General features: G+C 37.7%; 2 protein-coding genes across 2 annotated transcripts; one reads left to right on the top strand and one right to left on the bottom strand.

The window, feature by feature from the left end:
* The first annotated feature begins 299 nt into the window (after positions 1-299).
* Positions 300-2,132, top strand: LOC122016200 (cytochrome P450 71A1-like). Its single transcript, XM_042573433.1, has 2 exons — positions 300-1,261; positions 1,353-2,132. Exons 1-2 carry the CDS (start codon positions 341-343, stop codon positions 1,974-1,976), a joined length of 1,545 nt encoding a protein of 514 aa, XP_042429367.1. The 5' UTR covers positions 300-340; the 3' UTR covers positions 1,977-2,132.
* A 2,962-nt stretch (positions 2,133-5,094) lies between these two features.
* Positions 5,095-11,669, bottom strand: LOC122015220 (proteinaceous RNase P 1, chloroplastic/mitochondrial-like). Its single transcript, XM_042571987.1, has 6 exons — positions 10,433-11,669; positions 9,963-10,052; positions 9,673-9,854; positions 7,350-7,470; positions 5,478-5,546; positions 5,095-5,395 (listed from the first exon to the last, which is right to left on the bottom strand). Exons 1-6 carry the CDS (start codon positions 11,576-11,578, stop codon positions 5,243-5,245), a joined length of 1,761 nt encoding a protein of 586 aa, XP_042427921.1. The 5' UTR covers positions 11,579-11,669; the 3' UTR covers positions 5,095-5,242.
* Between the last annotated feature and the right edge of the window lie 1,596 nt (positions 11,670-13,265).

The following is a 13,265-nucleotide window of genomic DNA, read 5'->3' as shown; positions in this document are numbered from 1 at the left end:
ATATTACATATTTAACCTTTTCAAAATAATTAAAAAATAAATTATTTTATAAATTATTTAATTATAATATTTTATTTCATAAATTATTAATAATAAAATAAAAAATATATACAAATGACTATAATTAAATTAAAATTTATAAGTTAATTAAATATTAAATAAAAATTATAAATTAAATTAAATTAAAGATCACAATTAATTAAAATACTAAATAAAAATTATATAGAGATATTAAATAATAAATAATAAAATGTTATTTGTAATGAATGACTTATAAAAAAACAAGGCATATGTGTTCTGAGATAAGTCCAAAACATTACCACCCTCCATCAGTAACGTCATGGTTTTCTTCTCTCTCTTTTTCCTTCTTCCCCTCTCTTCTCTCCTTCTCTTCCTCCTGCTGCAATTCAGTAAACAACTGATCTCCGAACGTACCAACCTTCCCCCCTCACCTCCAAGACTTCCTCTCATCGGAAACCTCCACCAGATCGGCCCCCTCCTCCACCAGTCCCTCGCCGCCCTCTCCCGCCGCCACGGCCCCCTCATGCTCCTACACCTCGGCCACGTCCCCACCCTCGTCGTCTCCTCCCCCGACGCCGCCTGCGACGTCCTCCGCCACCAGGACCTCGTATGCGCCGGACGCCCTGCCATCACGCCGATCAAGATCATCGCCGACGGCGACATAGCCTTCGCCCCCTACGGCGATTACTGGCGGAAGCTCCGCAAGATCTGTACCGTCCACTTGCTGAGCTCCAAGCGAGTGCAATCCTACCGCCGAGCGAGGGAGGAGGAGGTGGCAGCCATGGTAGCGGCCATCGCGGCGCGGGCCTCGACCACCATAAATCTATCTGAAATCATATATTCCTTCGCGAACAACATGCTCTGCCGAGTGGTATCGGGAAAAATCAAGAGGACGGAGGGGAGGAACAGAGTTTTCGCAGAGTTGTTCAAGGAGAACTCAGGGCTGATGATGGCGGTGTACCTCGGGGACTACTTCCGGTGGCTGGGCTGGGTGGATGGGTTGCTAGGCTACGTGGCGAAGGCGAGGAAGAACAGGAAGCGGTGGGAGGAGCTGATGGATCAGGTCATCAAGGAGCATGCGGATCGTGCGTGGTCAAAAAATATAGACGGTCATGATGAGGATTGGAAAGAAGAAGAAGACGAGAAGGAGAAGGAGAAGGATTTCGTGGATGTTTTGATGTCGCTGCAGGATAAGAACGAGTTTGTCCTCGAGCCAGCAAACCTCAAGTCGCTTCTTCTGGTAAGATCGATTCTTTTGTAATCATTTTCTGAGACTCAAACTAGAACTGATTGGATTCCTCTTTTTTTTTTTTTTATGTTTCTTTCTGCAGGATATTTTCGGAGGTGGCACAGACACATCTTACATTACTTTAGAATGGGCCATGGTCGAGCTCGTTCGCAATCCTCTCACCATGCAGAAATTGCAACACGAAGTGAGAGGCATAGCGAGCAGAAAGAGCCTTGTCAAAGAGGAAGACCTCCACCAAATGACCTACTTGCTGGCCGTCATCAAGGAGGTTCTGCGGCTGCACCCCCCAGCTCCATTACTGCTGCCGCGAGAAACGTTGAATGACTGCATGATTCAAGGCTACAGCATACCCAAGAAGACGAGAATCTTAGTGAACGTGTGGGCGATTGGTAGAGATCCAAAGCATTGGGACGCGCCTGAGGAGTTCAGGCCGGAGAGGTTCTTGGACGGCACGGTGGACTTCAACGGAACTGATTTCCGGTACATGCCCTTCGGATCGGGACGAAGAGTTTGCCCGGGACTGCAATTCGCCATTGCTTCTTTGGAGATTGCACTGGCAAACCTGGTGTATCAGTTTGATTGGGAGCTGCCTGATGGGATGGAGAAGGAGGAGTTCCACACGAGGGAAGCTCCTGGAATAGTAGTGCAACGAGAAGGGCGACTTCATCTCGTTGCCAAACCATGGAGTGAGTGCTTAGAAGAGTAGCTATGTCTCTGAAAATGATGATTGTTTTGCTATCTTTAAACTTGTGGGCAAATAATAACAAACTATATATGTTATGTAGTTCATCGAAGCAATTAATGGAAATGGATTTCATGTAATTATATATAGCTAAAAACTAAAGGAAAAAATGTTATTCGAGGATTGCCTTTGTCTTTCTCTTGGTTGTTTCTAAGGTTGATTTGAGTTCGATCTCAAATATGGTGTCTTTTCCTTTGTCCATTTAATTTGATGTTCATCTTAAGTTTTATCTCAAATTAGGTTAATGTTTTGAAGGATTGTATATATATCGAGGCCTTTCTTACTCCATAAATTCTATCTATGCGTCGTTGATCACTCTAATAAAATAGATCGTTTGTGTAAGACTTTAATACAATAAAAAAAAATTAAAAATGACTATTCACTACATTATATTGTCATCCTTGATGGTGCGAAAATATGCCAACCAAGAGAACATTAAGGTGGAGGCGTAGCCAAGTCCTACACCACATGATCTAACCTATACCTATCAGAGCAAATGTCAGAGGGTATCGAAGCTCCTTTTAGCAAGGCTCGTCTGATGATTAAGTTACTCAAGGATTGTAGCGAATAAAGTGATAAGAAAACAAGAAAATATAAAGCTAGAAAATTTTTCCTTTAAATAACAAACATATTTTGGTATTTATAGATACAAGTTGAGAGATACATGTAGAAGTTATGACCATGATATCCTAAAAAAATTGAGCCTGATAAACCGTCCGACCATTTATCTCATAGATTATAGTCATTAATCTATTAACTTCAGTCGTCGAACCATTTTGATGATGTAGACCGTGACCATGATCTCTAGGAAATTAGGGATCATAGAGGGACCATCTAGGGGTAATGAACCTTGTCTGTATACGGCCAATAATTGCAAAGAAATTAGTGGTCGTTTCTCCAGAAATTATGGTCTCTATTTCGACCACTAAGTATCAATAATTGCATGGGCATTAGTGCCAGTGGTGTGCCTCAGACCAAGGCCATCTCCAATGTAAAATTTACGAAAGATTTGTAAAATCAAAAAAATTAAATAAAAAATTTTGAATCATTATAGAGATGGAGTTTGAGATTTATAGTTTAAGAATAATAATGAAAATATAAACCTATTTTTTTTTGTCAAATTTAATACAATATACATGAAGCATACAACTTATGATATGGATCATAAGAAAGCTCATTTAGAACTTTAACCATTGAAGATATTTCAATGAGCTTTATAACCTTGGTTATCTATCCAAGGTTATTAACAAAAATCTTGTTTGATTTAGATAATCGATGATTCTCAAATAATGTTGCATGCCCGACACGTTAACAAAAGGGGCATGCAATCCGAAATAGAAAAACCTCAAAAAATTAAGATTTTTCTTGATTCCGAGGTTAACAAAAAAATTTTATCCAAAATATCCTTGAATAAGAGAAAAATATGATTAAAAAAATGTAAAGAAAAAAATAAAAAATATAAAAAAATAAAATAAAAAATTTTAAAAAAATAAAAAACATTAAAAAAAATTAAAAATAGGAAAAATAATAAAAAATAATTAAAAATTGGGGAAAAGAAAAAAACGTAAAAAAAAATTTAAAAAAAATGTAAAAAATAATAAAATATATAAAAAAATATAAAATATAAAAAATATAAAAACCTTTAAAAAAATTTAAAAAATTAAAAAATAAATAAAAAAAAACTCTAAAATTTTTTAAAAAAATAAAAAAAACCGAAAAGAAATAGAAAAAATTAAAAAACACATACAAATAAAGAAAAATGTGAAAAAGAATAAATTAAAAAACATAAAGTTTAAAAGATATATATGGTTGGTTTTGTAACTAAGGGTAATATAGTAAAATATTAAATTAGGTTATTCATTAAAATCTTCAAACAAATAAATTTTTGTTGCATTACTTACATTGAACCAAATAATATTTGATTATGTTTTATTTCTAATAACCTTGATTATGTGATTACTTGGTAATTACATAACCAAGATTATACATGATAACTTGAACCAAACACATCCTAAAAAACATCATATCCTTCGAGATTGGTAATGCATCACTAGCGAAGCATTGGGACCTCAAAGTTTGGAACCAATGCATTACTAATGCAAGTTCTAGGTGTACATTAGTAGGAATCATCTTTGTAACTCTCCCACTCTTCCTCAGACCCACAAGCGGAACGAGGGGACTGGACCCTAATAGGCATGGCCTAACCAGAAGCAACAGAAAAAATTGAGAATGGAAAAATGCTTAGAAAAGGAAAAGGGGTAGCACTCAATCTTTATATGAGGCTCGGGTCTTCCGTTAGATAGTTAATCCCTGCTTGATCGGACGGCACAAAGAGGCCTCAGAAAGATTACATGGTAATCAAGCAAGCAATGGAGGTAACGCTATCAAGGAAGCCTTCTCTACAACTGTCGATCTTTTCTCTTCAATGGCCCCTTCTAGATCAACCCAGTTGTTCATAAGGGCTCACCTTGGCATCCTACTGACCTGAACACCTAAATCGAGTCTTTCATACCTCAGCTTGATTTGCAGGGACAGTAACGATCTTACCCTAGGTCAATAGGTCATGTCTACGTGACTCTACTCTAGGTTAGTACCATCAGCCATGTAAAGGATAAGATCAATTCCCGAGCTCGCTACTCCAAACTCAATGAGACTAAATTCTCTGGTCAAGAATCTTCTGAATTAAGGAAGACCCTGCAAGCTCATTAGTAGGGTGAGCTAGATCCCACCTACAATCCACTCTACCAATGAATAAGGCCCTGTCTAAAATTGGTCAGAATCCGAAGATCCCTATCCAAACTGAATACCCTAAGTTCTCTGTTCTAAGCTTAGCTCCTAGAACTCTCCAATCCCAGTTCAATTCTCCAAGCTCTATACCCCTCACTACAGCAACGTGGTTCATGATCTTTGCACAGTCCCTCCATGATCCTTGTGTGGTCCCTCCATAATCATCATTTATGTTATGAATGGCCGCTAATAGTTAAAGGTTAGTATTAATAGAAAAATAATAAATCTAATTAATCTCACTGACTGACTATCTGGGTGACCGATCCGGCCCATGAAATTGGGAGCACTCGCAGCGGACGGTCAAGATAAAATTAATGATTGAAATACTCAAGTATCTCAAGTATGTTTGTCCTTTACAAGAGAACTCTCTGGCTTACCTAATAATACAAGAATGATCAAATAAAGTTGAAATGTTTTAAAATGAATATACAAAAGCTTACGTCTTAATAGTTTAATTTAGATAAATTATTTGTTTCTTTTTGCGGAGGAGGTGAAGAGGCTGCCATAGCATTTCTGGTTGAGCAGATCCACTGCCTAGAGGTTTCAACTTCATCACCTGAAACTGTTGGTATGTGCCATCGCCCACCTTCAGACTCCTGAAACCGACTCGATGAGTTCCAAGATGAAGATAGTGATGAGAATGACAGTGTCATAACTAAAATCAACTAAGGTGTTCACCTGTATTACTACTGAATATGGAGGTGGCATGTGAAAAGCGAGACCATTGGGTGAGAAGGTCAAGCGAACCTGTCGGCATGGGTAAACAAGTGTCTAATGAATTGCCCCAAAGATATCATTGCTAAATCGGAAAAGTGAAGGTATAAGATCCAAATGCTCCAAAATAGTTACAACTCTGGCATGGAGTAATTGGCAGGGTGAACAGCCCCCTGTGAGCTCAAGAAAATAAATAATATCTACAGTACGTTTTCACGCAAAGTCTTCACACACAGAGAACATGCATAGCTACACCAACTAATATTGTACTGATTAGTGTTTGAGGCATTATTTTATTCGCAAAATGTAAATAGTTTGCAAGGTGTGATATGCAATTTTAATCCCATTTTATCTTCAATATTTTAAATAAAACATAAGTTGCCAAAAGAGCATTAATTTTTTTGTTTCATCTCAATGTGATTACTTGGTAAACGATTTGTTCTAGGTTGGTTTATTGAGTAAATGACACACCAGAAACATCATTCACCTAGAAATGTTCGCAGATCTCATCTAAGCACGACTCAAGCAAGGTTCAGTTTAGCTAAACTCGAGAAAAAATAAGAAAAAATTCCCCTGAGATATCAACCACACAGATAAAACTTGTCTAAGTTGAACAAGCATGAACTAAACTTCTTAACAGATTAACAAAAGATCTTCACGTAGATTATGCTCAAGCATTTCTTGGTGATTCACAATGGAGTTTTTGCATTAATAAGGGAGAAGCTAGCACTAACCATGGGGAGCTTCGCATAACTCAAAAAATAAGAGGTACAAATTAATCCATACAATTGCCGACTTAACCAAGTTATTAAGAAAAAACAAGAATAAGAACAAAACATTAAAGAGTTACTATCAACTGTAGAGGAAAAGATTAGTGCATTTCCACCATCATGTGATAAATCATATACAGTTGATTTTGCATTGCACAATGAACTTTATAAAATTCATATAGATGCACATCATAGAAAAGGGAATACATTGTAACAGATTGTCCTTAGATTTAATGTCTTACCAAGAGAAATTCAAGCCTATTTTGTTTATTGGTTTGCTCATAGATAGTACTCTTAACAACTTCAGGATCAATTCTTTCTCTCAAAACCAACTTATATTATTGAGAAGGTCATGGATTTGATGTCTTACCGAGAGACATTCAAGCCTATTTTGTTTATTGGTTTGCTCATAGATAGTACTCTAATGACTTTGGGATCAACTCTCTCTCAAAACCAACTTATATTATTGAGAGGGTCATTGATATACAAATAGGGCTAGCTCCCATGAAAACACTAAAAGATACTTAGTTCACAAAAAAGGAATATCAAATATAAAATAAACATGGATCACAAAAGAGGAACTATAACACAACACCTAACTTATTTGTTGAGATGCAATAAGAGGCACCAAAACCACCTTCCACAGGCACCTCATGATCATCTGCTAAGCATTTACATGAGACGTTCCAAGACTTATTGAAACATATTGCTATCCTACTCGTCAGAGTTCAGTTTTTCTTGTGGAGGAAGAATAATGTAGTTAAGTTTTTCGAGGCTTTATAAATTTTGTTAATTTAATTTTAAGAAAGTTGTTTAGATTTAGAGTTGGCTAGCGGAATTTTCACAGACAAATTCATATTCCTGGTCTATAAAAGAGGTCAAGATCTCTTCTACTGAATTATCTTCACCTAAATAACATTAGTTTCCCTCCTCATTCATCAAAAGCAGATTTTTGGGCAACACGATTTGTTCATGTTGCATCAATTCTACAGTAAAGGGTAAATTTCCTGCTGTTTTTTTTTTGTTGTTGAAAAAGAAAGCAATCATCCAAAACATTTTTAAATACCTGATGCTTCTCTTTCCATCTCGGAAAGAAGCTAGTTCCAAGTAGTTCAAATAAGTGGTCTCTCATTTCATCATTTGTGACAAGCAGGGATCGACATCTAACAGCTGCATATAGCCAATACCTGTAAACAGCATGGAAGCAAAACTCAGCAGTGTATGACAATCCATTGATTAATTAAGAGGTATGTATAGAAAGAAATAGAAATATTAATGCAATCTTAGAACTTAAAGATGCCATTGGCAGATATTGATTGAATTATGATGTATCAGACATATATAGAAATGCCTGAAAAATAAGCAGTTCAGAAGCAGGAATTATTGTTTTATCTCAAAATCATGCCACCTAATATTTCTGTGTTCCTTTAGCTGAAGTCAAAGCCCCAGGATCAAGCAAAGAAAACAAAAGCAAAAGGTTTTGGAAGAAATCAGCATTACTTTAATGGTTTTTGCATGACTACCATCTTTCTTCTGGAAAAAAGGAAGGCAAAGCACCTAGCAATTTATTAAAAAGAATATGTACAAAGATTAGAGTGGCCAAAGAGAAGAAGCAAAGGAGAATGGTTCAATTGGTGCAGGAGGCAAACAAGACATAAACAATACAGCCCAATTATAGTGAGGTCCAGGAAGAAACCGTGTAAAAAAAATCTAGCAAAAACAAGCCATGGAGTACATAATATGTCACTGTGTGTCCATTAGTATGCTCCGGATTGCTACCCAACCAATTCCTCCGATGAGGTATTTGCTTGTCTGCTTTAGGTGTGAAACTGGAACTAGATTGGAGATAACTTTGGGGAGAATCATATATTCATAGCCAAGATACATACAGAAGGAAGATCATATTACAATCAAATCTAGCACAATGAACAAGGAAAAGGAGTGTATCATTTTATTGCACATACCTTGACATAGGCATCAAATAGCATTCATAGCAAAACATTAATTTTGGGAAATGTCTCCATATGAAGTCTCCTATGATGACAATCCAGCTGAAAACTATGAATTTCAACTTTAACAGAGGATCAGCTCCTATATAACTTAACATCTAAGAACCAGCCTATGGATATTTCAGGTACAAAATGATATAACCAGCAAAATTCTCCACCATAGTTTACTCCACAGACTTCTAACCTAGCTCTCCTAAATTGCTAATAAAACTCTTTGATTAGTAAGCTATAAACTTGACACAGTCAACAAGTGAAAAGGTTCTTGACGGCAAAATGGTTAATAACTGCTCCAATATATTTCTACCCATCAGTTTTATTTAAGTTAGAGGAATTAAATACTTCAAAAGTATGTGCATTAAACTATGAACCTATGCATATCCAACACATTAATACAACTCCAGCTGAACTATCCAATACACTAATACAGTTTCCACAGACATGGGATGTTATATTGAAACAGCTTAATACAATATAATATAGGTAGGTCATTCAAGCATACAATTGTTATAGAAAGGGCAGCATGCTCAAAGCTCCCACCAATATGGGTCCCCGGGGAAGAGCCTATTGTACTCAGCCTTAACTCGCTTTGCAAGAAACTGTTTCCGAAACTCGAACTCATGACCTCTAGGTCACACGGCAGCAACTTTACCGCTGCGCCAAGGCTCCCCTTCAAGCATACAATTGTTATGTGAGATAAAAAATAGTATACAATTGATAGTTGTCCGAGAACATTGCAACTCGAATTGTAATGCTACCTAGGTTGGTCAATAAAATTTTCATAACTAGTGTCATAAACGTGTATTCAATAACAGTTTGGTATTAGCCAATATTAAGCATATCCCCTTCCAATTTTCCATCACTCTGCACGTGTCTAATCATATTTCAGCTGCATCAATTTCAGTAATAAGGTACACAGCCTACCCATAATCTACCTTTGCTATCCCTTTTAACTATTAGATATCATATGTGCATCACAATAATTTGAAGAAAATTAACTCTATAAAAAAAGTCTGGCAGGCATGATTACTTGGAAATTCTCTAAGCATTAATGAGATGCATGCTAAAGTATGAATTCCAATCTTGCAAACAAGTCATATTAGAAGCCTCTATAAAGATTCTTGTCTAGAAAGTCTACATCTTCCATTGTTGAGATTGAAGTAATTTGTCACTATGTTTCCAATGAACTATATATCCGCTAGTCAGACCCATTTGCAACTAAAAGTATCAAAGTGTTTGATTATAGAACATTGAAATAGATTTCTCAATGTAAACAAATGCAACATGTTTTCATATTCAGTGCAAGCAACACTGAATTGATGTGCAAGGAAAGGAGCAAAAATATAAAATAAGATCACGTGTCCAAATATGAAAGAAAATTACCAATCATCATTTGATCCAGGTGGGGTTGCATATAATACCCCAGCCCTGCGCCAACTGTCCAACAGTCTCTGATTATGTGGTTTACCAGCAGGGCCAGATCTCAAGCGGTGACTGTGAAGAATAATCAGAGGCAATTTCTTTGAAGGACTCAATTGACGCATACCATTGACAACCGAATTCAGCTGCCACAGTGATTAATTGATTATGGCATGCACTAAACTAGTCATGGCTATGCATATTACAACATGATTAGAGAATCAATAAAATTGCGAAGACTTTTTAAATTTTACCTGAAAAAAATTGAATATTTTTTGGTTGTTAAGACCAATGTTTGCAGCATCTAAAACAGCATCGAATGGTCCATGATGATCAAGCCAATCCTGATTTGAGTTGGCATCTATAATTTAGTCTTCTATCTATAATTTCAATTAGCATAAAGTTAAAGAAAAAAAGAATTATTTGCCAAAAGTTAAGGGGTATATATAAACTCTAAGTAAGAGAACAAGATGCATTGATAAAGGGCAGTCATTGCCGGTAACATCAACAACATGAATAGGCTTTAGATATTATCACATGATATGCAAGATTTTTAAGCAACTTCCACATTCAACAGTTTCTATTCAATAGTCATTTAATAATCAAGTGTTCTGACTGTCCATTTGAATATCATGAGAATGAACAACCGAAACATACAAATGACACACATTAATACTATTATTGGCTAGATTAGTCGAATTTATCTTGGTGTAAACACACAAACCTTGAATCCTGTGAAGTCAGCCCTAGCCTCTCTCTCAGAAGCTAGCTTTGCCAGTGAGTTTGCAAAATCTTCTGTCTCTGCAGGGTCTATATCTATGCACACAAGTTTCTCCCCGCACCTCCTGCACACGCCAGTCTCGTCCATCTGAGTCCTGCCCACGTTCCAACGTCCCTTCCCTAACCAACCCTGCCCATGCCAACCGCCTCCTCCCTCCACTATCCCTTTCTTCACTATTTTGATATCCCATTTCTCCACCCCAACTTCTTCTGCAGCTTCCGTATTAAACCAACTCTCGATCATATCTGCAGTAGACTCGGACACCCGTCTAACAATAGTCCGTAACCGGTGGAGCAGACGATACACATCGTCTCCCCTATCCTTTTGAACATTGGCGTGAAGGAGCGCAGCGAGCTCTGTCTCCTCGGGCTCAACGTTAGTCTCGGTCATGTAAGCCTCCACCTCGTGAGCCTTCTCGACCTCGCCTTTCTTGCAGAACCCAAACAACGCCGGACCAAAAGAACGCAGCTTGGGCGGGATACCAGCGGCAGCCATCTGCTTGACGAGGTCGAAGGCAAGGTCGGGGTCCTCTTTGGCAGCGGCGAGGCGGGCCAAACTAGTAAAGGTCGCTTCGTTGGGTTCGACGCCGTCAAGGCCCATCTGGCGGTAGATTTCAAAGCCGCGGTCGAGGCCGAGGGGACCGGCAGAGGGGGAGGAGCAGAGATAGAGGAGGACGTTGAAGAGGTGGAGGGAGAGTGGAGTGGCGGCGGCGCGTGCGGCGTCGTAGAGGCGGAGTGCCTCGGGGAGGTCCCCGTTCTTGGAGCACATGTCGAGGCCGCGGCGGAGGATGAACTCGGGGGAGTCGCGGCGGGCTTTCTTCTTGGACATGGTGATGGCGGGGGCGATGTCAGGGTTGGGCGTAGCTGCGGCGGGGGTGGCGGCGGCGGCGGCGGAGAAAGGCATACGGGTAGCGAGGGTTAGGGACGAAGGGGGTTTGAGGAGGAAAGTTGTGAGAGAGGGGCGAGGGCGGAGGAGAGGCGAGGGGAAGCGGTGGAGGGCATGGAAGCGGGGTGAGACTGAGGGGAAGATTTTAAATCTAGAGAGGAAGATCGAGCGAGGAGAGGCAGAGACGGCCAGAGGCAAAGGCATGGATTTCGGACCACCCAACTCGATTCCACTTGCAGTTGCAGTTGCAGTTGCAGTTGCAGTGCAGTGGGCGAGCTAAACCGTTTTATTTCTGACGGGGGAGACTGAAATATCAGCCCGAAGGGAAAGCCCTAGCCGTCTCGTGGTTCATCACCGATAGGGTCTGAGTGGGCCGGATTGTACGGCCCCAAGCCATATGCCCCAAAACTCTTTTCTTATTTTTTTTATAATTCAAATGTCTAACTTTCGTCCCGATTGTTTGAAACTCTTTTCTTGTTTTTTTTTTAAGTCTTGAAATAATCGATATGACAAAAAAAAATACAATGACTTCGCATGGTGCTATAAATTTTTTATAATTAAAAAGTACAAACAGTAGAATGTTTTGTATAGATGATTGCAATTTACGAGAATAAAGTCTCTTATTTTCTTGAAACGCTAATTTAAGGAGGCTATGGCCAAAGTTGAGTTTTGATGACGGCACATCCTCGTGGCTAAAAATGAACTCGCCAAACTGAAATCAATGATCCCTAACCCTAAAAAATATTCCCCTAGGAATCAAAAGTCAAGGTCCAATCAGTCGACAACAACTTAGGATGAGGTGTATATTAGGCTTGAGGGAATACGAGAAAGAGATATCATAGGGCATGAAATTGTTCTAGGATATATTTGAAGGACGGTCTTAGCACAAAAGTAGAGTTATTATTATGTGATCTTAAGATTATATGTTTGAGCTTTAAAAACAGTTTCTTGTAAAAATAGAGTAAAATTATGTGCAATAGTCTCTTTCTTAAAATCTTGCATCGATGGAAGTTTTGTTCACCAACCTACCCTTTACAAGAAAGCTATTTTCAATGAACTAAGTGTATTTTATCAATGAGCAGGTTCCAACTTTGATTATGGTATGGTCAACCCAACATTGATTTTAACAAGGGCATTGAAGTTGAACAACCAGGCAACAACAACTACTAAGCATCATCTTACTAGGTTAGATTATTTATAGGGATCCTTTTATGTTATTAGATTGTATTCCTTATTGTATTATTTTTTATACTTCAATAAATTTTATTTTACTTTATTATTACTAACTAAGTTTTTTTTAAAATTTTTCTCTTCCTTATGTCATGTGCACATTTCTTATAATGTCACACCCTTTAACTATAGTGTTTAATATTGGTTGTCTAAAATATATTTATACCATAGTAAATTTGGTCTTTAGAGTTTTTAATAAGTGCAATCCCTATATTTACACATCCACTTTAACATCTTATCTCTGTAACTCTTATCTTCTACTCACGTATTTAACATATTTTCACCGAACAACAGTAAATTTTAAAATATTTTCACCAAATAATTATGGCTAAATTGTCTTTTCCCATCTTTGGTTATGTTGTGCAACTATATAGTTTAGTTTATTCTCTTGTTCATCTCCTTCTAATGTTTTCTTTTACAGCAAATTACTAAACCGTAGGTAAATTTTCGAAATATCTAAATCATGTATCATAATTTTTAAATTATCAAATCACATACTCAATATAATTTTACCCCTGTTATTGTTCTCAATCGATTGCTACAATATAGCAATTGATTTGACAAACTATTCATCAGGGTAGTAAAGTCCCTAGCAATAAATTAAAAAATCTATTACGTATTGAAAAAATTATTGTTCTTAACATAATAAGTCAAATTGATG

The sequence above is a fragment of the Zingiber officinale genome, chromosome 8B (genome assembly GCF_018446385.1).
Source record: "Zingiber officinale cultivar Zhangliang chromosome 8B, Zo_v1.1, whole genome shotgun sequence".
In the NCBI taxonomy this organism is placed as follows: domain Eukaryota; kingdom Viridiplantae; phylum Streptophyta; class Magnoliopsida; order Zingiberales; family Zingiberaceae; genus Zingiber; species Zingiber officinale.
The sequence above is the reverse complement of the archived record's forward strand: the minus strand, read 5'-3'. Positions and strand labels throughout refer to the sequence as shown.